Genomic DNA, 24,804 nt, shown 5'->3' on the forward strand with positions numbered 1-24,804 from the left:
TAGCCTACGATGTACAGTAGTTACTTAGTTCTTGCTGGAGATCTGTCTGAATCAAAGACTCCCGGCACAACAAATCAGCATAAGCTTAGACAAAACTCTCTGTGACAGTGTATCTAACAGGAAATAATTAGCAAATCTCGCACAGCTCCTGATAATAGATTTTAAATAAACCGATATCAAGGGTGACTGGTACAAAGACAGATAGAGTATCCTCAGCCACCAGTGGAGGCCAATGCTCAGTCAGGGCCTTGGAGGTACTACTTTGTACTATAAACTTATTTTTTTTAAAAGGTCTAGTTGTTAATAGACTGAATGTGTTATACTGGCCAAAACAACCTCTGTTTGAAAGTTATTGTGCTCGTGTTAGAGCCAGGTCAAGTCAGACAGCAGTGGTTCACAAGTTGATGCAATTTGATGCACTTTTATATCAATGTACTGTAAGAAAGAACGGAGTGGTCCAAACCTGAAGGAGGCTGTCAGGACACCAAGAAAGTTTAATATCAGAATGACCCCAGGTTTAGCTCACAGTTAAAACTCTACTTTGCCTATTCTCTGCTATGCCCTATCTCCTGACGTTGCTAGATTTCCGCATGTGTGCTCACCATTACCCATGGGTGCCCAAATGCAAGAGCACCAACAGAATCAGAGCCAGTGTTTACGCGTAATGATACGTGATGTTTAAGAACTCAGGTTACTGCAGAAAGCTGACTACAATCCGATTATTTAACTGCAAGTAGACTGAATGTGAAGGTAAATGATAAAGTGAAACAAAATTTTAATACAGTGTGATTATCAGGCTAACAGACGAGCAATTTTAGTCTTAAGATTCTTCATTTTATAAAGGAAATCATAATGTAATCAGTCATTTTGTTTCTGTATTACTTCATGCTGAATGTCTCAAGGAATTTGTAAGGAAATACCGGATAATTACAAGTAATATTAATATTTATTGTTTTAACTTTGCCCCATTAATTGGAACATAAAAGTTAGGATTATAGGATTTTACTGTCATGCCTAATGAGGAGCATAAGAGCATGAATGATTACGTAGTGGCGTATGATGTAATGATGGACTAGCACACAGTCATATGATAAAGCGCGTGCTGCACCTCCTGGAAACTTCTCGCCCATTACGTGTGAAAGATATTTCCTCATCTTTGACTGACCCGAGGATTCACGCTTGGGTTTCCAGCCCTGCAGTGCAACTCCAGTGTGATGTCAGCGTGGCTCGCTGTATAACATGCTTCAACTTAGCTGGTCTGGGAGCATGAAGTAATGTCTGTCAGGGCCATCTATCCTCACTTGGCCTAATTCTGCCACTTGCATAAGATTTCTGGGCTTAAAAAATGGTTGCTACAAGACCAATGGGGAATAAAGAAAAGCTTCTGAAAGTTTAATTATTTTTGGAGTCAACTTAATTTTAATGTTCAAATTCATGATATCAGTCCCTGACAAAATAAACTGGTGCTTCTCATTACCTAGCGTTAGAAAATGCAACACAAAATGTTGAAAAACACTTTTATGCCAGTAATTCATTACTGGAACAAAAGTAAAGAACACTGTGAGCGTCTGACGGTATGAGTTTAGAGCAGCTCTGGTTATTAAATTTTGGTTTTGATTAAAGTCACCAGCTGTAGAATTGGAAGATTTCTTACTTTGGTAGTGTCAAAAAGACTTTGTGTCAGACAATAACGCATGTCATTACTTTGCACAGTGATTAAATTTCCAACTTTCTGGCCCAAACTCCAATTTGGACGAGAAATTCCAACTCGCTGGCATTTCTAGGCACTTACATTTTCCCTCCCACCCACTCATATATGCAGCTGCATGGTGATGGAAGACACTTGTTCCAGTGAACAACTGGAGCCCCAAAAGGCTGGTGAGGCGTTCTCATGTATATATTGGATATTCATTCGAATTAGCCATTAAATGAATTACTTATTAAAGTAGTTAAAATTTTACTTTTTAAAACATTACTTCACTACGTTATCACTTACCGGCCACCGTACCTGAAATTAGAGAGAGTGGTGTGACTGGAACCAGTCAATAATGTTGCACATCCTTCTGGATTTCACATAGATTACATAGTGCATTTTTAAGTGACTTGGCTCTGGCTCTGCTTCTCTCTCCACTAGACTGGTCCAAGCTGGGCACAGATCTGATGGTGTAGCGACAAAATCAGTCGTTGATCAGCTTCAATAATATACATTTCATCCATCAGCAATCTTTCCTTGTGATTGCAAAATTTCCTCCCCTAAATTTACAACTAACTATAGAGCATCCATGCACTTGACTGCAACTAAATGAGCGGTTATTGTGGAGCGAATGCAGGTGAGTTGTAGCTCGGTTCCAGACCTGAATTGTTGCCCGCTTGTTTGATTTATTCATCGACTCAAATAGATGAAATCAACTCATGAATGAAGCAAAACAAATTACATCTCATTATCAATTTAGGCTCAATATGATCAGGGTCACAAATTATTTCAAAACATGTGTTCAGCTTTTTTTTCCCCATAACACACTGGTGTTTGTTGGACATCACTAATGTGCAAGCTACAGAGTCATTAAACTGGCCAGTGATGCAGATATAAATGCTCCTGTAAACCCATATAATACTTTCTACAATTTATGAAGTTTAATTCTAAATAAAAATGGTGTCTTTGATACATCATTTTATCATATATTTCTCTATTTTCTTGTCCACCCTACTGTCTGGGTGATCATATCCTATCCATATGGTATATAATCGTATGAAATGTCACATCTCCTCATGTACAACATGTAACGACTGTTTGGAAGCAGGGTGAAGTGTATTTTCTAGACAATGATTTATGTTGTTTTTCCTCTCCTTTCTAAGACAAATATCAAGTTTACAGCACATGGACTCCTCATTCATCTCTTGTTCCTACCTGAGGAAACATTTTCCATTACAGTATATGAGAGACACTGTCCAAACAGCATGTGTGTTCCCTTTCACAGGCTCAGAGCATTTACCAAACCTATCTGCTGTGTACTCTGTTTGCTCTTTCACTTGCACTATTATGCCTTCAATTTAGGGAAATGGAAATGTTTTCTTATGACCACTCTTCAACATTTCTCTGCTCACAAATGCATTATGATTATATTGTGGGTATGCGTTGCTCAGCAACTCCAAATGAATGGGCAATAGCTGAACAATGTTGGAACGTTTAATTTTACACTTAAGCGGAACAAGCTGATAGTACAGTGCTGAGAGATATTTTAACTGGACTCCTGAAAGATTCATCTTTCAAAGAGTCATTTAGTCAAGACAAATGTAATACCACAGAAAGGTGGTCAAATTTTCCACACTCAGTCATTTTCCTCAGTCATGGGTATACAAGGAAGAGGAATGAAAAAGAGGCCTATATATTTGGGAGGATTCTGATATCCAACACTTAACAAGAGACTTTCAAGGTTACAGGATTTTAAAAAAAAAACAAAAACCTTGGAATAATTGTCAATAAAATAGCAGGTTTAGCACAAAAGACTTGCATGTCCTACTGTTCTTACTGTAATTTTTGTTTGGATGAAAAGCAGTTAAAATATATAAAGGCTTTGTGTTTGTATGTGTGTTTGCACAACCTTAAAGAACAGTGAAAAAAAACCTATTGAAATGAATGGGATGCTAAATATGTTTAAATATATTTATCATTTTGAAATAAGAAACTCATCTGACTCAACAAAAGCACACTGTAGCCTATGTATTCTCCATACAGGAGATTGTTTGTTCTTTAGAATATATTTGACACAAATCTTTTATCCATGTAAAAGAAAAACTGTCTGCAGTGTTCTTTGGGAGCTTGTGGAAGCAGGCTCAACAGCAGATTCATGGAAGCAGATTATCATGTAATTACTCTAGAGAGATAGCATAAAACAGAAGGGAGAGAACACCAAACAGTTCTGCAGCAAGATCAATGACTCTGTTTATCCTTAATCCTCTGAAACAGTGGCTGTACAAGCAGAGCAAGGGGACTGAATTTGTATCCAGTGATTATTTTACCACCATCATCTATGTGACTACCTGGATACACTCTGTGGTGCTACAATCATAGCAGATGATTTGACTTGTATAACTTATTTTGTTTATAGAAAGAAAAAAATGAAAAAAAATGTGTTGATTCTTTAAATGAGAAGATTGAGGTTGTATTTAAAAATGCACTAATCAATATTTTAATTTAGAAGAAATGCCACTCAGCTCTGCAGACTGTTGTAGCACCTTTTGGCTCATTGTTTCTGTTACAGCCCACATCTTTACTGTTTGGTTCAGTCTCATTAACCTTGTTTCCAGCTGCAGTAGGCAGCTGTTTTAGGGGGAAACAGCTATTTCAAAAAACAAACTTTATGATACCTGCATGAAACAGAAACAGTTCGCAACTAGCTGGCGAACACAGTGGAGCATTTAGCCGCTGAAGATCCAGATACTTCCCGTAGGACTTGGTGGAGACCAAAACAGAGCTAAAAGAGAGTGAATATTGGATTTACATTCATCATGAGAGCAGAAACATAAGGCACTCCAAATGAGTGCTAAGTGTTAAGTTTGCCGTGACAACTTTTAAAGGTGTTTACAGCTTGTTCTGCTGCCTTCAAGAGGCCAAAACAAATCAATTAACACCTCTTTAGGTCACAAGGCCATATTGACTCAAAGATTATTTTTGTGTCATTTGCCAGATGTGGAAACTCCCAATCATGGGCGTAGATTTAGGTATGGACTTTAGGAACATGTCCCAATATCAAGGTGTTGCTGGATTGTCCCTACCAATATTTTACTAATCTCAAACAATCTAGCTGCTTTAACTCCACGTAATGTTAACGATAAGATCTCTGCAGAGTTGTCAGGTTTGTGTGTTTTCTGCAAAAAAAAGTGTGCTATTATTATACAGAGTGAAAGAGCAGGATATGGGGGCCACTCGACCTGATGATCTGGTGACTTAACTTCAGGATGTATTATGCATTGTTAGCTGTTGTTAACTAATTGTGACTATTGCTTGGACATGCTGTTTAATTAAACAACTTTATTACTGTTGGTGAAAATTCCTCCCAGAAGCAAATTAAGACATCTGGTCCTTTTTTAATAAGAACCAAAATGTCAGTAACAGTTGAGCTTAGTTAATAAGAATGTTCTGTAATCAATCCAAACATTAATCTTTGAAATTAGAGGGAGAAATATTTACTGTTTAAAGCCATCTAGCCCCTTTTCCAAGAGTGGTTCAAGAGCAGAGTTATTATTGCATATGTGTCATTAAGACATGGACATTATTTATAAGGTAAATTAGCCGCAGCTTGTCCAACTGATCTGTTTGTGACTGTCAGGCATCATTTAATTATGAAAATCCTGTCAGCAGCAGCCTGAGCAGAACAGAGACACACAGACAAATGAGCTGCAGCCTCTCAGGCGAGCCCTGATGTTATAGTGAAAGATCTAGTTATAAGTTCAGGAGTTGAATGAAAAATAATACAAATAGAAGTTTTTGAGATGATTTAAAGATAGATTTGAGCACCACTGTGAGCATCACTCTGTCATGAAACTCTTGAGTTGTATCGCCCAAATCCACAAACTGAAAGAAGGACAGAGTCTCAGGTGAGGTTTGAAAACCTTCCAGCAGCGAGTTACAGAGCAGCACATTACCCACAGGTTCCTATACATTTATTTTATTGTAACATTTATTATAACAGTCTATGATATGTTATTTTCAAAGATATTTTGTCTCAGATTTATAGTTAAGTACTCTATAAAATAAAATGTAAAAATCAGAGAAAAAATCATGATGCAAGTCCAGTTTCAAGCATGTCAGCAAATGCATATTCAGTAAGTAAACATTTTGCAGAGTCGGTCTCTTTATGTTTGTATGTGTGTGTGCACGTATGCCTATGGAAGCAAAAAGAGTGATAGAGAGCAAGTACATATACACAATTATTTTGGCCCTCCGGCAAAAAAATGTCCCCACCAAAGTTAAAACCAAACCTACGCTCTTGCTCCCAATGATCATGCATTGAGGTCATATTCACTCAAATATTTTTTCTAGTGCCTTTGACAGCCTGATGCTATTGATACAACAATGGAAATTCTGAAGTAGTGAAAAAGTGTTTGTGTGAGGCCTGGTCAGTGACCATCAGGAACATCCCCAGTCCGGGGGAGTTTCACTGCAGATAGGCTGATAGACGTCAGACGTGAAAGTGCTGAGCATGAAGTTTCTGTCTGTTTCCTCCAATGGTTTTCCCTAACAGTCCACAGACATAAAGGTCAGGTGAGCAGGAAACCATAACCTGCCTCTACGTGTGAATGTTTCTCTCTCTGTTTGATCGTCTGTTAGCAGTGCAATAACTGACCAACCATCTCTTTATAGTATTTTCCTGCTTTTTTCAAAGTGCATGCTGGGAAAGCAGAACACAGTCCGCCCACTGATCCCTCTGACCCCGAACAGGAATAGGATTCATCAGAAAATATAAAAACTGACTCAGATTTATTTGTGAGATACAATCATTCTGGCTTGTTGACATTGAGGCCGCTTGGTTCAAGTGTCTCTGGGGGACTGTGTGCGTGGAACTGGTTTGGGTAGCATGGGAACAGCCAGGCTCAGTCTGGGAAAGGAAGCAGGCTGTCCATTGCTGTTGCGCAATCCAATTAGCTCTGAGTTGCACAGATAAGAAACTGGACCAGATCACCACAGAGCCTATTTGTGACCAGTTGTGCATCTGTTAGTTGGCTGGCAAACAATTTGAAGCGTCAGCACAGGTTTTACTCAAAGCTTTTACCAGGGATCTACAGGGAAGGGAAAACACTACTTTAAATAACCACATACAAGCTGAGGTACAGTATGAGCTTATTGAGCATTTTATTTTTTATATTTCTACATGCTTCACATAACTGTTAAATTTGTGAAAATCAATAACTGCTGCTTTTGTTTCATTTATTAAGCATTTTAAATGTATCTGTTTTCATTGTTTTTAATCAAATATTTAATATTTGGACTTCCGTGTGAACAAAACTTGCTAACGTCAGTACATTTATAGAATATTTCTTACATATAATCACAGAGATTACATGTGTACATTTTTTAAAAAGCCTCCTCTTGCTACATTCCCTGGTAACATCTGTTTTCAGCGTATGCCTCCCACGAGATAAATTGATTAATCTGTGGGAAATGTCCAGGAAGCAGATGGCTGTCATGTCTGTGTCATAACGGAGCTTATAGTTTCTTCTTTTCAAACTGTGTGCTAATTGTACCTGAATTTAAATAGTTAAAAATGCTACTTAGGAAATATTAACTTGTGTATCACCTCTGTAGGATGAAATTCTTAGTAAAGAGATCATGCCTTGCTGTTGTGGTTTGGTTATACGTTTAAATCCATGTACTGTCTTGCATTATCACTCAAGTGTGGAGGAGGAAGTGAAGAAAATTGGTTTGACCAGCTGGGCAAAGTGTGACTGTGCATCTGGACATGTCAGATACCACAAACTGAGACAACAAACATTTTAGAGAAGTAAGTTTAGTTCTTCAGAAGAAGCAGAGAACTTGTTTTGGATATTTGCATGTAAAACCACTTGCATTTATCTTATCTTCATTAGTGCGGTGAATGCTGTAAGATATTTGCTTGTGTAAAAAAGTGAATCATTTAAGATGCAGTACCTGTGACACATTGATGATAAGTTATACAATGTTTATAACAGTGTAACACAAAGTTTATCTTCACTTTCAAAGACCATTCGTTAATTTAGAATATGATTGTTTATGTCAATAGATGGTGTTGACTACATACTTGCTGACACTTATCTTCATCCAGACAGGTAAGCCAGAATCTTCACCTACACAGCTTTCTAGCAGAAGTTCAGTGATTACACACCAATTAAAAGATGTACAAAGAGTCTGGGGTAGGAGTGTAGTTAACATACAAGTTTGGAGAGGTAGTTGATGGTATGTTAACCCATTATGTAAGTTAAACAAACAGTCTAACTGAGGTAAATATGATAGTCACACAGATTCTGAACATTTCAAGTCCAATTTCTCGCAATTTCCAAATCATAGTAAAAGAGAAACGATTATAGGCAAGCCTATACTTTCTTCCATTGAGAATGCTAGTGTGGACATTTTCAGACATGTGTTCAGATGTAGCCACATACTGCAGACGTAGTCTCATTCAGTCAGTAAGGGATCTTTACTCTACTAGACCACACCGCCTCTGCAGTCTGGCTCTAAAGAACTTTCTCCTTTCTCTTCCAAATTCCAAAGCTGCATAGCACATTATACTTTGTCTTTGTTGTAATAACCACAAAAATATTTAACACTGATATATCGTTAAATGGAGGTGATTTTGAGCTTTGTCATTTTTTTTAAGGATTCATTTGTTCATTGGTAAAATATTTGCTATGTGTGTCTGTGATTGAAGTGTTTGGCTTGAATTGTTTGTTAAATTTTGGAGTGTTACTCTCACTCACGCTAAGTGTTTATTTTCTAGGGCTGTCTGTGAAATTTATTGTCCCACCATGTGACAAAAACACATTTGATAGCGATGTTCACATCTGCCTGTCAGACTTCAACAACACCATGGAGACGAATAGCTATCATGACAGATGCCCGTGGCCGACTGTAAAACGGTGAATTTTAGTTTCTTTTTGTCGTCTTGTAGAAAATGTAGGTTTCTATTCCTAATTAGATATGAAAGAGCACATTGTACAAGTGGTCGACATGAAGATACAACACCTGAATACTGAGTTGTATGTGATTAGCAGACACGTATCAATTTAAATGCATGTGCACAATGCCACCCATGAGTCTGTGTTATTACTTGCTATCTGAGCCTTGGCATGCATGTGTGGCCTGAAGCTGACCCTGAGCTCAACACTTTAGAGCCCGGTGAGTAAAAACACAAGAAGGCTGGATAAAGTGGCACATTACACACTTTATAGCCTTTTCAGCAAAGATATATGACCTTTAGTCATGGGAAAGTCAGATCCTTTCCCATTTCCTGGCTACATTTGGTCAAAGTTTCATCTAATTAGTCATCTTTTAATGAAAAAAGTGCTAGACTGTTGCTCCTGGGTTCATATTCCAGACAGCAGTTGTTTGTGGAGACTTTAGCTCATGGTACCTACTGTAGACTCCCTCTTTAATTATGTCTGTAATAATCCATATTTTAACATGGTTTGGGGTTGAGCTCCCACAGAGCTCAGATGGTGTGTTAGGGTGGAGTATCCATCATCACAAGGAGCCCATCTTGTTGATCAGGCTTCCAGCTGTCAGGCTCAATTGACTCTCTGTGGATGTTTTCCGCACTAAAAATCTTGTAGTGACAACTGCCTGTGAGATTTATGCTGGTTTAGTGAGGCTATGGTCGCTTCCCCAAATCAAAACAGTGAAATGTAAGCTGCCTCCTAAACATCAGTGGTGATTTCTCTATTTATAAAAAAGCTTGGAGTCACTTAAGTCAGATGTTTTTGGCAGATGTCACTTTGCATTATCTTAGAAGTACTGAGTTTACATGTTTCAGTTCTTCCAGTGTTGCCAAATGCACAGTTGCCTCGTGGGTCTTTAAAGGACCATTTCTGCATTTTTTTTATTTTTTTTTTTGCCAATTGACTTCAAATCATAATACAGTGCTTTACTTACCATGCATGTTTTTTTCTGTTTTTATTTATTTTTTCCTTCAAGACATTGTTTTCCATCCATTTTCTCAATGAATGCAGTTAAAGTGCAGATTTATGTTAAATGTTTGTTCTGCTTGAGTCAGGAATGATGTACACATTTGGTTAATACTACTTTCTGCAGGTTTAGTAAACAGGATCGATTAACTTTGCCTTCTGCCTTGCTCTCTTCCTCTGTAGCGACTACAACGAACTGAAGCTTTGTGTGGATAACTCGGCAAACAAGACTTGGTGTAAGGGTCACAGATTTCTGGTAGATGAGGTCTTCTTGGGGATCCATAAGAAATACTTTTTGCTCTGTGGACAGGTCCACGACCCCCCACTCACCACTCTCATCTTTTTAATAGCACCTTGTATCATTATGACATTCTTCCTGCCTCTTCTGTGCCAAAAACTCACCGCCTGGGACATAGAGATGCCCGGCAAATTGGGGCTCTGACGTGCTGAGCTGAGGAAAATTGCAGTATTTTTCAACGTATTTTATCTGTCACCATGTATACAACAAGAATATTTTTTCCGTTTTGTTGTTTTGTTCTGTTTTATGCACAAGTACAGGTCACCTGTGTTTTGGTGCTCAGAGCGCAATACACAATCACTGTGGTTGTGTAGATAAAAGAAAGAAAAATTGAAGAAAAAAACAAGTGTAACTTGGTTATCCAGTGGAGGGTTGGGAGGACAATTTTTCATTCTGATTGGCAAACATAATTATTTGAATCAGAGTACACAGACAAAGAGCTAAATCAAATTAGAGGAAAGAGGAAGAATGGCACCCAGCTGGATCAAACTGGTATCCCAACATCTAATAAGCAACAGTGTTTATAACGCCTAAAGCAATCAAAGCCTTTCATAACATTTTTAAAAAATGATACCTATGTTTGAGTTGAATCATTGTATACATGAGTCGTAAAAAATGCTTTTACTAGAGATGAATAGGCAGTTAGTTTGTTTAGCTGGCCAAGACGTAGAATCCTATGCTGTTAGCAACAATAGCTAATCCAGAGGGCTGTTTTCTGTTTGGACTCTGGGTTGGACCTAAAGACGAGCGTTTGAAAGGACTTACGTAGAACTGAAGTTTACTCTTCTCACTCCAATATACTTTGTTTTGCTGGAGTCTGTGTTTCCCAAAACGTCATTGAGGTGGCAAGTGCAAAGTTGCATGACTCATATTGAAAACAATTATGAGAATAAGACCCAGGTTGAAAAGCACTGCAATTGTCCTTTAAATAACAGATACATTAATACACACATACAAACACAGACCAAAATACAGTATACCACTCCACTACAGTCTGTTAAAAGTACACATTTTAGTAGGTAAAATACACCTTTAAGATGATTACTAAACAGAGTGACCAACATGAGTTTTTGATATTATATCTGGAATATTATTATGTAAGAGTCCAATAGTAATATCCACTAATATCTAATATGTATGGATCTTATAATTTGCATACTGAAACATGACATTGTATGATATCAAAGGTGCAAGACATGATTGGCTGATATTAACTCCAAGGCATCATTCAAACTAATTATTGGTGTAGCCCAGTTTTTCTACTCAAATGTCAAATGTTCTATATCTCTCAGTGGCTGGATGTGTCTTTTTGTACATCAGCAAGCATTAAACATATCATGTACCAGCAATCACATTTTAGTAAAGGAAGTAAAGAAAACATTCTCAAAAACATTCTCACTGCGGGTAATAAATATGCTGTATATTTGCTCACTGTTTCCGAACTTCACAGAAAGCTTTAAGTGATAATCCACCCATCTCATGTTTTGACTATCAAAGACACACTATCTGAAGGCTTGAAATATGCATGTACACTTACAGTACTGCCTTACAGAAAACAGCAGCTGTGGACAGCTTGAGTTGATGTCAGAGAAAAATTTACTTTTAGATTAGATTGACTTTATCATCGACCTCAGTGGAAAAATTTTTCTTTGGCTTCTACCAAAGTACAGTGAAAGTGCTGACACTACACATAGCACAACACACAGTTAAAACATAAAATATATACAACATGCAATAGTGCAAATGGGCAGGTAGCAGCAGATAGGTATAAATAATACCAGAGAGCAGATCTTATATAATAATAACAAGTGTTCCCTGATGCAGTCATTCTTTGTTGGATGCCTGTATGGCATAGGGAATAAAAGATGTCTTGTATATGTTCCAGCTGGCCCTTGGGGCCCTGAATTGACAGTCAGATGGGAGCAGCTCAAACTCTGAGTGTAGTAGGTGTGAGGTGTCTGTAGTTATACTGTATGTTCAGCCTTCCTGTGTACAGAACTAGCCAATATATCACAGAGTTGTTTTTGTGACTTGCCAATCACCTTCCCTTTAATGTTAACAATTTTGGAGAGCTTGTTTTTTTGCTTTATTGTCTAAATACTTTGCTGTGAAGGTCTGAACTTTCTGGAACTCTTTGTTTTATCATGTAGTAGACCCCACCCACCTGGCACCTATAGTTAGGAAAATCAAACCTTCACAACTGCACACACTGCACACACTTCTCACACTGACTTCACTCCAAAAATGTATGTGACACCTGAATTATCTGTATTGTATTTTTAATGTTTCTAATCTGACAGAAAAAAAACGAGTCTGTTTGTATTTGAAACACATAATAAATATTTATTTCAGACAAAAAATAATGTTTTACAGTTGTTTGAAAACCTCTTTACAGCAATAGCAAGATGAACCTGCTATTCAAGTATCCACACAACCTATGTGTCAATCTGAAAAGTACTGCATTTCATCATTTATCATCAGATCAGTTTACATCAGAGGATAGTTGTGCAGACCCCATGAAGACCAGCTGTGTGTCATCAAAACAATGTAAAGTTTCATTAGGCAACGTTTTCCATTTCAACCTTGAATCCAGTGACTTTATATAATGTGAAAGTGATGCTAGTACTCAGTACACTGAGAATCAACAGGCGATCTGCAGTACTGTGCTGTACTGATTGTAGCCTACTCCACCTGCCCACCAAGGCAGAGAGCCAAAGTAAATGAGAGGGTGGTGAAGAGAGTCAAGCATCTAGCAATCCAAAGAAACCTAAGTGCAACATTTTTCTCTTGATGAAGCTCAAAAGCAGTTTGAGCTGCATCATTTATCTCAAAGCAGTGCTTTCAGATAAATACTGAAGCTTTATGGAACCCATGGCTTTAAACGAGTAGTATGTATGTAGAAATCAGGTGTTCCTGTAATGATCAGTCCTGTCACACCGCTGAAATAAAACCGTTTCGTTAAAGAGATCATGCCCTTGATTATAAACACTATCCAGACGGCATCATAATTCTATCACAAAAAACATTTCAAAAGATAGTATTTTATTTACATCAAGGGAGATCACCAACAAGATGTGACGATGAAGACCAAAATAAGGAAACTAATCCTACTAAGGAGCTAATCCTTTGGTATGCAGTGCAATTAAAGAAAAATGAGTGGCAATACTATAATATCCAAAAGATACTATACACTAGGATTCTGCTTTTTTTAAGAATATATGAATGAGCAACCTTTGTTATAATAGGTGAGTTTAGACATATCTGATTTATAGTATATATAATCTTTGGAAATCATACACTATTCCATATGCTAGACTCCAAGATCGCCAGACGTCTTTACTCAAACCAATAATGTTGAATTAAAAGAGGTTCAAAAACAACAGAGCCGAGTCTTAGATTTGGGTGGGTGGTCTGCCCTGCAACCATGGTGGTATAAGGCGACGAAGTGTGGTGAACTAGGATCATTGACATGGCAGAACTTTTTGAGGGTCAAAAAAAAACAACAACTATTTTTCCCTTCATCTTGCGTGTTTCAACATCTAGCGTCCAGACAGGACAGAGTGGCAGCACCGCACCTTTTATTATCTTAAATAATACCCGACATTCGTTTTTTTTCCCCCCTTGTGTAAATACTGAAAGGATGTTTTGCTAAGTATGCGTTCGCTGGCTCTGTCTTGGCTTTGACCTACGCAGCTCCGCACATACACAGACACACCAGTTCTTGTCATAACAAGAGCACGTGGATGTGTTGAACAGTCTAACAGCCTTGTATTCTCAGACAACACAGGACCTTGTGCCTCTTTTACCACTATTGGTCAACCAGCACAAAAAATACACAGCTCCACTGGCTGCAGATGGCAGATGCCTACTGACAACTCATTTGGCTAAGAGATTATTGTCAAAAAAGAAAAAAAAAACACCACCAAAGAAATTACTGACTCCTGTCCTTAAAGTTAGGTGTTTTGTTCCCAGCTTGATCTACATTATATTCTGGTCCAAAATATTTTGGACCAGATGAGCAGTCTATGTGCAGGCATGACTTTTTCATCAAATGTTTGTTTCTTACAGTGTTGCCCTTCTAAGTGTTGTGTGTATAATTAACTATTTGCTTTAGCTGGTTAGGTATGGAAGTTAATTCATGACAAATCTATTCATCATTCACAAAACAAATTCAAGTTTTAATCAAGCTGATAATCAAGAGAAGAGAGCTTGCAAGGACACATTTCTCTGCTTAAAAAGAGTTTTGAGAGTTTTCTTAATTTAACAGAATTTGAGGTCTTAAGAATTTCAAACCGCTTACCAACATTTTTTTTTTTGTAACAGGCTTTAACAAGATGTGCCCACATCCAGCTATTAGGGTCATGATTTATGTCTTCTTACTGGATGATATTCCAGGTCATTTCAATAGATGATCTGCTTTCAGTTGAAGTTTACATGTAAGGAATATAAACTGCCAAAACACAGAGCATGTGACTTTGAAGACAGTGAGCAGAGGAAGCCTCCGTGCTCGCTTACATTTGACATACAACCCTTCTTGTGCACCTCACACATTTTCACACTTGAAGCTAAATATTTTTATATTGAAAAAAAAATGACTACCTGTAATGTTAAAGGGGTGACTAGTAGTGACCCCTTTAGACAAAACAACAGATAATTATCACCCATCTCTGCAGTTTCCTTCATTTTTTGGACCCTTTTAGCGTCCTTCAGTTGACAGTTTTGGTTTTATGGTCCATAACTTAAATTTTTTGTTGACTCTCACCTCTCTCATCTCTCTCTCACTCCAGCTGAAGCAGGCATATTTTTCGGCAAAAAAGCTCTGATGAACCAAGTTTACCTGCCCAGCACCAAATATGTGACATAAACATCAATATGTCAAATGTGAGAGTAATATTCAGCTTGCTGTGAAGTCTTGCACCCAAGTGGTCGAAAAAAGAGCAATTCTGCTTTAAATTTGTTTGTGTTTGCTCAGTAGCTTTGTTGTTAATGAACTTCCATAAATCATAATCAGTTCTGCTATCTCTGCCAAGAAAAATCATGCCCCTGAAAACATAGACGGCCAAACATTTACATTCAATAATGTCATGAACACAGTGGTGCCAATAAGGAAGAACACTTATCAGTGTCTTTGCCCACAGTTTGCCATTTCAATCTTAGCATAAACCCTGAAAACAAACACCTGGTCAAAAAGGTCCATTAACAGCGAAGCCCATTGAAACTGAAACTGCTATGTACTGCTAATGTAAAGCACATTCAGTGACCTGTTAACTCGGGGAGCCGTGGAATTGAATACAGACTACAGCAGGTGAATGCTTCACATCAAAGTGTAGCTTTAAATTGAGGCCGAAAGAAAATAACAGAGGAAAAATGATTAATTTACAGTTAAAATTCCACGTCACTTCTCCGGAGTAAACACATTGTTCCCTTCACTTGACCTCATTTTCTCCATTGTACAACACAAAAGCCTGGACTGTAAGCCATATACTTTTACATTGCAAGTGTTGGATTGCCTTGACCGCTTTATGTACACAAAAGTCTCAACAAACTAGAGGCTGGGAAGCAATATTTACAGATCGAAGGTCAGTTTCCCCTGAGACAGAGTTCTTGCATGGCTTGTAATGTAGGACACGGTTATGTAAATGAGATACACTCATTCTTGTGGTTGACTTTTATGCACTTTGGAGTTTTTCAGTTAATTGCATGACTGCAGCTATAAAATTATCTGGTGAATACATGAAAACATTATGAGTCTTTACTCTTTAGTTATATCTGAAAGCTATTCACAGAAACCTCTTCAGCCACAAAGTGTCTCCGTACTGATTCCACCATGAATGTATTATTATAGCAGGAAAGCAAGAAAGGTGTAAGAATAGAAGGTAGAAGATTCTAGACACTATTTTCACTGAACATGTCATATTTATTGACTAAATGTTGAATTTGGCAATAGTGACAGTGTGCAGAAACCTCCCTCCGCTTCGAATTGGTTAATCCATCGCATCTACTACCTTTCAGAGTATGGAGTTTGAAAATGTCTTCCACGCAAACGCCGTATCATCTTATTGTCCTTGAATGTGATCAGAGAGTTCAGTGGGTCTTTTGTGAAGAACAGTGGACTATTACATGCACGTGAACAAGTTCAAGCACATCTGCTGATATCTGATCTTTGCCCACCGGTTTTCAAAACATTATCATGTTTGAGAAAAACATGTCACAGAACATCCCGGACACATCAGGTGAATGTTTCACTTTCTGGAATCCTCTTCCAAAATTAAGTATTTTGAGCGTTGGGAATGTTTATCTAGAGTGTAGTCTAACACACTGGCTGTAGTGAACTCATATTGATTTTCTTTACACTTACTGTAAATAGGAGCTTCATACAAATCTGTTATCTTGGAATAATTGAGTACCTTATGAAAGTCTGTGTCATTTCTGTGTGCAGTAGCTCTAAAAACTGGTGTTTCTGTGTTGCAGAAGTAAGGTTCCTGAAAGTGTCATGACTGAATGGTAATTAAAATTCTATAGTGGGCTTGCAATATAAGAGGTGAAAACTAAATCTCTCGGTATTTCAAAACAACTCCGAACACAGATGGTACATTATAATTCCAAGCTCTGCAGTCTTACTGTACAATGCATCATTCATACATTCTGCCAACACTCAACTACTCCCCAGCGTTTTCAGTTCTTGTGTTTGCTTAGTTTCTATGCTTTTCCAGTGAAGTGTGTTATTATATTATTCATGACATCTGTGAAAAGTGCAACACGTTATGGAAATCTTGCAGAGAAGATGAAATAATGAATGAATAAGTGTGAGTTATTCATTGTGTAGTTTGAGTGTATAAAGTTCCCAATATATATATATATATATATATATATATATATATATTTTCAATTTTAAACCAGCAGTTTAAGCTATTTCAAGTCTAAACATCACTGATAATCAAGCATGGCAATGAGTCCAAGGGTCACAAAACAAATAGACAAAACAAAGTTGAAAAATAAGGTTGAGACCTTGTTAGTTATTTCCTTATACATCCAAGGTCACCATAATGGAGTAAGCGGACTGGTATGTTGGGTATTTACACCTAACAAAATATGGTAACACCTCTTGAAGGAGCTCATGCAGTCTCTAGATTTTGGCTTCAAGGAGACATTACATTTAGAGTGGAGGCTTTGTGCCAGGGAGCTGGGTTGGCAGTGACAAAACTTCCCAGTCAAGGTGCTCATTACTACAAGTCTGCATATAAAGGAAAAGGACTATTTAACTCCTTGTTTGCACATCATTGCAATCTATAGGTAATGGCAGTAGTATAAAGGAAAAAGGCAGCCGAACTACATAGGCAGTAAAATTAATTTTGGACTTGGACACTTGGATTTAGGGTCAATTCAGCCATACAGTATAAAATGTGGTTCACATACACAGGGTACAACATAGTTATTTCTCTATAGTTTGGTTAAAGAGATGTAAGATCAGTGAAGGGTTAAAACAGAGTTATAATAATGGATTTGGATGAAAAGCTACTTCCTGAATTAACAGAAATGAAAGCAAATTGACCCCATTTCCTACATTCATCACCCAAATCAGCCTGAATCAACAAGCCTGCTGTAGTCTTAGAAGTCACCATCATCATTGCACTTATGCCCCAAACCTGCAGAATAATTAAAGGGATAGATAGGATAAAAAGTTGAATAAAGTGTTCATGTGTGTTTTGCTAGATTTGCATCGTCCATATCACATATTATTTGCTGGCGTCTGACAGAATAACATCTTCAGGGAGGTTAACACAACACCACCACCACAAAGATCTAACATTAGGTGTGCTCTTTTAGAAAACTGGAATAAACAAAGGTAAGACGTGATTATCCAGCTATAGCTTTTGTATATTTTACAAACAGCATTACTGTAGCTCCTCTCGCTTTGTCACTACTACCCAGAGACACTGAGGTTTCCAAAGAAGTTTGCTCTGATTGGTCAGAGCTAGAGGATGGAGAAAGTCCTATTGGCTGGATCCAACTTGAATTTATACAAGCATGTGAATCTCATTGTACTCATCTCGTCCATCTTCATCAAAGTTGGGAGAATCTTCGTCGCAATCCAGCTGTGAACAGACAGAGCATCCTTTGTCAGTCTCATTCAAGGTTTGCTCAAAATTGGGCATCTTAGGGTGCTTTCATGCCTAACCTGTTTGGTATGATTCAAACAAATTCAGATGTGTTTCCCTATTTGGTTCAGTTAGCTTATCCTGGTGCGAAAGCTGTTAATCAGACTCGTGTGTGAACAACTTCCAGGCAAACTCTGGTGTGGTTCGTTTGTGGTGTGGAAGCAGACCGAACGTGATATGTGATTTTAGTACTTGTGAAACGGAAGGTAGTTGATCAGTGATATGTACAGATCACCCCACATGGTTTGGAATGTATGTGAACTGCAGATTAACTGCAAAATGTAATGTCTCATTGGAGACAAAGTAAACAAATTGCTGTAGCTACAAGTCATGGACAGACAACATGTCACTAACTGGGATTTTGAAGAGCAATGACCAAACCAGCATCAAACAGGAACACACTGAAAAAAGTGATATTTTCAGGTATGTTTACATGCTGTTTAGCTATCTAGCTGCTAACTGACATTAGCGGTGCATGTTTGTTTGGTAGCTCCTTCAACAATCTAAGCTGCAAGACAAGATCTATGTTCATGTTTATAAGTTATCATCAAGTTTTGATGATGTAGACACAGGCTGTTGTTTCTTTCACTACCATGTTTAAAAGAGGAAGGTATCATGCCTCATATTGTACTTTAATTTAACAATTAAGTATTGAATATTTGATATATTTTAAGATTTTCTTTAAATATAAGACATCTTCAGTGTTGTTTTTATTTAAGAACATGGGCGGCAGTTCAATGCTTAAATGTTTTACAGAATAAGTTATATTTGTCTCCCTTTTTTTGGGGAAAAAAAAAAAGATCCTATCAGTGATTCAAAACCGCGATATGATCCGAACCATGAGTTTGGTGATCCTTTGCAGCCTTCGATTTTACAATGAATTCATAAGCTAAACTACACCTGAATTCATTTGCTAGTTGCGTAATATAAAGAGAGTGATCTCTTGATTTGCATTTTGCATATATTTATGCAATGCAACAGGTTATAACAGCAACATGTATGCCCATCATTACATGGTGCAGAGATTGTCTCTGATTCATCAGAAAGTGAAGAGTTTAACCAAAGGTGTGTTGAGCTTGAGGCCTACTCAGTGTATTTTAGCATTTCACCAATAAAAAGGGGGTGAATGAAATGTGACGACAACGTAGTTACTATTCACCCATAATATTACTGTATAAAAAACTCTTTTCTGTTCTGATTTTACCTGTTTATGATAAAGGAGGTCCATGTGCAGTCTTGACTAATAATACTCATAATTACTTATTTCTTTGTGAGTTCTTTGTGACACCAGAGAAGCTATATTTATACATTAATTTTAATAAATTAATATGAATGTATAAATTAATAAAGTGCTAAATGACTTGCTGTCAGTCTCTGGGTTCATGTAGCGCTGATAACGCAGGATGACATTGCCAAAAATGGCTTCATGTTTACTCCTCTTGGTTCCTTTGTAAAAAGTAATTGTGAATATGAAGCTAACCAGAACTAAAAGGCAACAATACATATTTTTCTTCTTAGTTCGGACCAAATTAACCAAACTACAAGTATGAAAGCACCCTTAGGTACCAAATATTTATGACTCCTATGAAATATCATGTTTGGTAGAGAAGAGCAAAGCAAAGAATAAAAATGTGAATAGTACATATATGATTGATATGGTTGATATAAGGGTGAAGGTAGAGGGGAGAGGGATCTGACATCATGGAGATCCAACTACTTCATTTTGTTTAAGGCAATTCTACGATGCCAGTTGTTCATGAGACCTTAGGAACAAAGAACTGAAAAGAAAGAAAAGAAAAGCTGTTTATCCTAGCTCCTGAAGAGGTTGACATTTTACAAATGGAAGGTTTTAATCTGACAGTGATGATATGTATGGGTGTAAGGTATCTAACCAAGAAAACATGAGTTCAGGATGGGCTGTGAATCTTTTTCTGGCTACAGCACAGAGCAAAAATAAATATTTCTATAACATTTGAAAATATTTGGATGAGAAAGCTGTCCACAATCATAGGGAGAAAATCATCAGGAATTTCACGGGAAAAGTTAATTTATAGCATTTCTTTAAGAGATGTTAGTTTTAGGCAGAAATAAAAACATGAAACAACAACATCCATCCACTGTTAAATTTGTTGTAAAATAAGTATCCCTGGGCTATGTGGGATCAGATGATCGTGGCACAGATTCAAACACGCCGGGAAGGCCTCTGCTACCCAACCTACCGCCTGGAGCTCACGTTCCTCAAAAATCCGGGAGAGAATGAGGCGGCGCAGCGGCACCGTCATGATGAGGACGAAGGGGAACGCCAAGGAGGCCTCAGTAGACTTCACTACCCACAGAGCCACGATGCACCCCAACTGGAATATGGTGAACATGTTCATACGCCATGTCTTCACCTGAAGCAAAACACACACACGTGGTGGGTAATGGTTAGAAGAACCAAGCGTACACAGAGATACTCAAAACATGTAAAGACACATTATCCTGTTCACACTCGCCAGTTAAATGTTCCCATGCATGAAGAATATCTTACATGTTTTTGGCTCCATCTAGTGGACAATTCTGCATTTTATCATTTGTGTCCAACATGCAAGTGGAACTGAATTTTCTGTAAACTTTTTCTTTGATTTTTCATTTGATAAACTTAATATCTTACATGTAAACACTTTAAATCCAAAATATGAAACCACTTCTACTGACTTTTAAGACATAAGGTATTTGTAGGGGCTATAGTTGGTGTCAGTCCACCTGATCAGTAGCTGTGCTGGATGTGGTTGGTGAATGTAGTGCTAAAGTACACTCTTTTTGTCCATCTTTGCAGTCCCCTCTTTGACAGCAATTGTATCTTTTGTGTCTTTTCTACTTTTGTCACAGTACTGCTGTAACATTTTAGACACAAACATGTAGGTTGTTGTAGTCTGGTTGTGGTTTTCTATGGGTCTGTTGCCATTTTTTTTTTCATATTTCCATTTTTAAAACAGTTTTATTTATTATTTTGGCCTCGCCACCCTTAAGACTTTCAGCTTTAAAATGTATTCTATTTGCAATATAGAAAACCTGCTTCTACAAATCTGTTTCCTTTGACCTTTGCTGATTCATGTTTCCACATTCTAACCCTGTACTGGTCTCATAATAAAGTTATTCTGTTATGCAACAAGTGTTGCTGGACGTTTTGACCTTTTCAGACTTTGTATCTGTTTTATGCACCTTGGAAGTGGGTGAGGTAGTGCCAGAAATTCCTACTCTGCTTTTACTCCACATTGCAGCAGCCCCCAAACTCAACCCAAAGGTCTTAGCAGTGACTTGTAAATATTACGTCACTGAGTGTGTTTATATGTAGTGTCCCTGTTGTTTGTTCTGGTCCTATCCTGGTTTTCATCGTAATCTGGATATGATGTTTATATGGAACATGGACATGCAATCTGATTATTCATATCTGTGTAGTGTTATGTATTGGGGGATCATCTCCAATAACAACTTGTATTTCATACAGCAAATGCCACATATTTTATCAGTATAGTTATTGTTTAGACAGTCATCTGTTACTGAGATTAATGAAGAGATGTGAGGTGTCAGGATCTGGATGGCTTACCACCTCGACTTAATTTTTTTTTCTGGGGGGGGTCCCTGCCCTGTACATATGATTCTGTCATTATAAAGCTTTCTAATAATTTGCGTCAGTGCAGGCATGTCTTTAAATCCTCAATATCCCAGATCCTCATTAGTCATTTCTGTACTGAGTGAGGTTTTTCAGCAGTAAAGGATGGACCCAGTCTGGTTTCTCCATCACACCATTAATAACAGAAGATGAGAATATTTAAACATTCTTATTGTGTGTGTTACCTTGGTAACGTAGATGTGGTCAGGGTGGTGCTTAGCAGGCGTGACCATAAGCGTGATGCGCTCATATAGCTGGATGCCTGTCAAAGAGGTGACCCCCATATACAAGAAGATGCCAAACAGCACAGCCAGAGGGATGAGGCGCAGCACATCTGTCATCACTATGGACATACCTGATGGACCAAGATGACTTAAAGGTGAGATAGAGGTATTTCTTTTTAAATTGAATTACTCTTCCAGTTACATTGCATACATGCACAAGTATTTACAACTGTGGGGAGAATTATTCATTCAACCAAGGCACATTATGCCATTTATTTGAAACACATTCACTGCCTTGGTTGAAACATTTCTGGGCTAATCCATAAAGCTGTACTCCTAATTCAAACAGTATTTCAATCAAACAAAAGCTCAGCAATGATGACTAATTACGGTAGCATACCCACACTGGATTAAGCCGTACTTAAGACTACTTTGGGAACACTGATTCTGAGAGCTGATTCATGCGTCATGAATGTCTAGACATGCAGGACCTACAGTCTGCCATTCTGTACCTTTGAGCTCATGTTTCTTGTGCCTTTCAAGACTTACTTGCCTGGAAATTCCAGCACAGTAATGATAAAAATATAACCCTAATGACCCCAAAGCAAACAAGAATAATTGTTCTGGAATTGGTCAGTAGGTCAGATTCTGTTTTTCCAGCTCAATTTAGATGCATGTTGAGTGTTGATGTGATTTACTTAACTTTGAGAAGCATGAGCCATAAATCAAACTGCAGAAATCTGGTGGGATGTATGCATTTTGCATTTGTACAGCACACAAGAATGTAGCATAAAAATGAACTTGTCTGTGATTTAATGAGAAAACTCGTCATGTGTCACTTTTAGATAAAATAACATTTCTTGTGGGTTTCAAAAGAAGCATTCCTCCAAAAAGCCGCCTACACTCCAAACCGACCTTCCGCTTTCCTCTTACCAACAAGCACAGCCACAAGAAGCCCGGTCACCCTCTGCTCCTTCACCTCCTCGATCACAGGCTTTTCTCCAGGCGCTGTGGCTTTGCTCATGACAGTGAGGGCGTTGACATGAGTGACGGAGCGCACAGTCGCTGCAGTGAGCCACGGCAGGCCGAAAAGTGGACAGATGGCTCCCAGAATGACAATAAGCAGTAGATCCAAGTGGAAGCCTGAGCCTTTAACCAGGCGACGCTCCTTCTTGCTGACAATCAATCTGAGAGATTGAAAGAACAGAGAGGGAGGTGGAAATTCAGTGAAGCACGTTCCAGTTTATAAAATATATACCTTCCAGAGTATTACCGCTATAGATAATCTGTACTGTACGTACGAAGTGATCTGAGTTTCCATGAAAATGAGGATGAAGACAAGAAGGGCGGGTACAATAGATGCTCCCATCATCCAGGGGGGAAAGGGCTGTTTGTCACCAAAGGGACTGATGAACCAACCTCTCTTGTCAGGGGAGGTGACTGAAAACCCTGACGGCACATTGAGTTTCTAGAAGTAAATAAGACAAGACATGAGCAGGTTGAACGAGAAATGACTCTGATGTTGGAGCTGTAAACTGTACATAACTGTTGCTGTGACTGAAGTGATTGACAGTGTAGTTACCTGTGTGTATGTGTCAGTAATAGAGTAATCCAACAACACTGAAACTAAGATTGAGATGGGGATACCAAAGTCACCAATGATTCTTCTAGCCTGGGGGAGAAAAACATAAAGCCAGTAAAGTCTTCCTTCAGCCAGATATGAAACAATTTATGCTATCCAACACAGTATTCAGCAGAGTACTGTATGTCATCAGGGTCTATAGGGGCTACTGTTGGCAGAAAAAATGCTACTTTTGCTTCTAGTGTGTTTCTGCTTTATTTTGGTGTGCATAATGGTTTACAAGTAAAATTTATAGGTATAGAGAAGTAGATTTAGAGAGCCTGTAGAGAGCTGGTATAGAGAGATATACAGTAGTAGATAGATAGATGATAGTGTACTTTATCACTCCCGATGGGAAACTGCAGTATGGGTTTGAAGCATGAAAACATTTCAGTATATCTGTTTTTAATATTGGACCATTCAGGAGGCTATACACACCATAAAACCTGACATTTACTGTGAATGTTACAAAGATGGATATTCTGTGAAGTGTTGGACCTTTGCTAAGCCAAATCTTGTGATCATCTATATTTAGACATCATCCACAGGTGGAAGGAAAATACACAAAACAAACCTAAAAAGGAAAATATAAGGTTTATTGGCAATACACATTTGTGTATCTGTGTTGATTTTAAGATTGAATTTAAAGGCACCCTGTGTTGTTTTTTAACCATAAGTAGAGCAATAGATCGATTTTTTTTCCGCAGCTCAACAGTTGGTGGCGGTAACACTCCCAGGGGCATAGCAAAGCTCCAGACAAGACAGCGAAGAAGAAGGATTATGCTGGCTTATGTAAAAATTGATGTATCTGTATAAATGTATCTTTTTAAATAAAAGCTTCACTGGGTACCTTTAAATGCCAATGAGATAGCCTGACATTCACAGTGTGTGAATATGTTTTTGAAAGATTACCTTGCCACCTAAAAATCGACTGTTTCGGAACTTCCTGAGGAAGAAGGCAACAAAGAAAGTGCCCATCATGAGGACCAGAGACAGAAGAGCAGTGTTGGGCTGGTTGAAGACATCATGAAACATAGTAGATTGGGTAGGGACAATGTTGGCTGGGTACGTTGACATCAGTGGATGCTCCTTAAACACCTGGAAACAAGAAGAGCCTCAATTCATCCATCATTGACTGGCGGTAGGGACTTTTTGCAGTTAGGGAAACAAGGATTAAACCTAATTTTTGG

The 24,804-nt window shown here is 38.1% G+C and overlaps 1 protein-coding gene and 1 long non-coding RNA gene across 5 annotated transcripts in view; one reads left to right on the forward strand and one right to left on the reverse strand.

Annotated features, from left to right (window-relative positions):
• The first annotated feature begins 6,583 nt into the window (after window positions 1–6,583).
• Window positions 6,584–12,943, forward strand: LOC137192389 (uncharacterized). The gene is made up of 6 exons (XR_010930566.1): window positions 6,584–6,828; window positions 7,396–7,502; window positions 7,761–7,806; window positions 8,475–8,613; window positions 9,841–12,658; window positions 12,697–12,943. It is a non-coding gene; the product is annotated as an uncharacterized lncRNA (long non-coding RNA).
• A 3,894-nt stretch (window positions 12,944–16,837) lies between these two features.
• The window catches only part of slc4a3 (solute carrier family 4 member 3), a 56,105-nt gene continuing 48,138 nt past the window's right edge, over window positions 16,838–24,804 (reverse strand). For all 4 annotated transcript variants that reach the window (XM_067603022.1, XM_067603021.1, XM_067603023.1 and 1 more), the window contains 7 exons: window positions 24,527–24,712; window positions 23,576–23,665; window positions 23,295–23,461; window positions 22,927–23,180; window positions 21,955–22,124; window positions 20,334–20,507; window positions 16,838–18,051 (listed from right to left, as the gene is read on the reverse strand). In XM_067603022.1, the coding sequence (XP_067459123.1) occupies window positions 17,974–18,051; window positions 20,334–20,507; window positions 21,955–22,124; window positions 22,927–23,180; window positions 23,295–23,461; window positions 23,576–23,665; window positions 24,527–24,712 (1,119 nt within the window). In that variant the 3' untranslated portion in view covers window positions 16,838–17,973. The remainder of the gene's footprint in view (window positions 18,052–20,333; window positions 20,508–21,954; window positions 22,125–22,926; window positions 23,181–23,294; window positions 23,462–23,575; window positions 23,666–24,526; window positions 24,713–24,804) is intronic.

Source organism: Thunnus thynnus, chromosome 11 (assembly GCF_963924715.1).
Source record: "Thunnus thynnus chromosome 11, fThuThy2.1, whole genome shotgun sequence".
Lineage (NCBI taxonomy): Eukaryota > Metazoa > Chordata > Actinopteri > Scombriformes > Scombridae > Thunnus > Thunnus thynnus.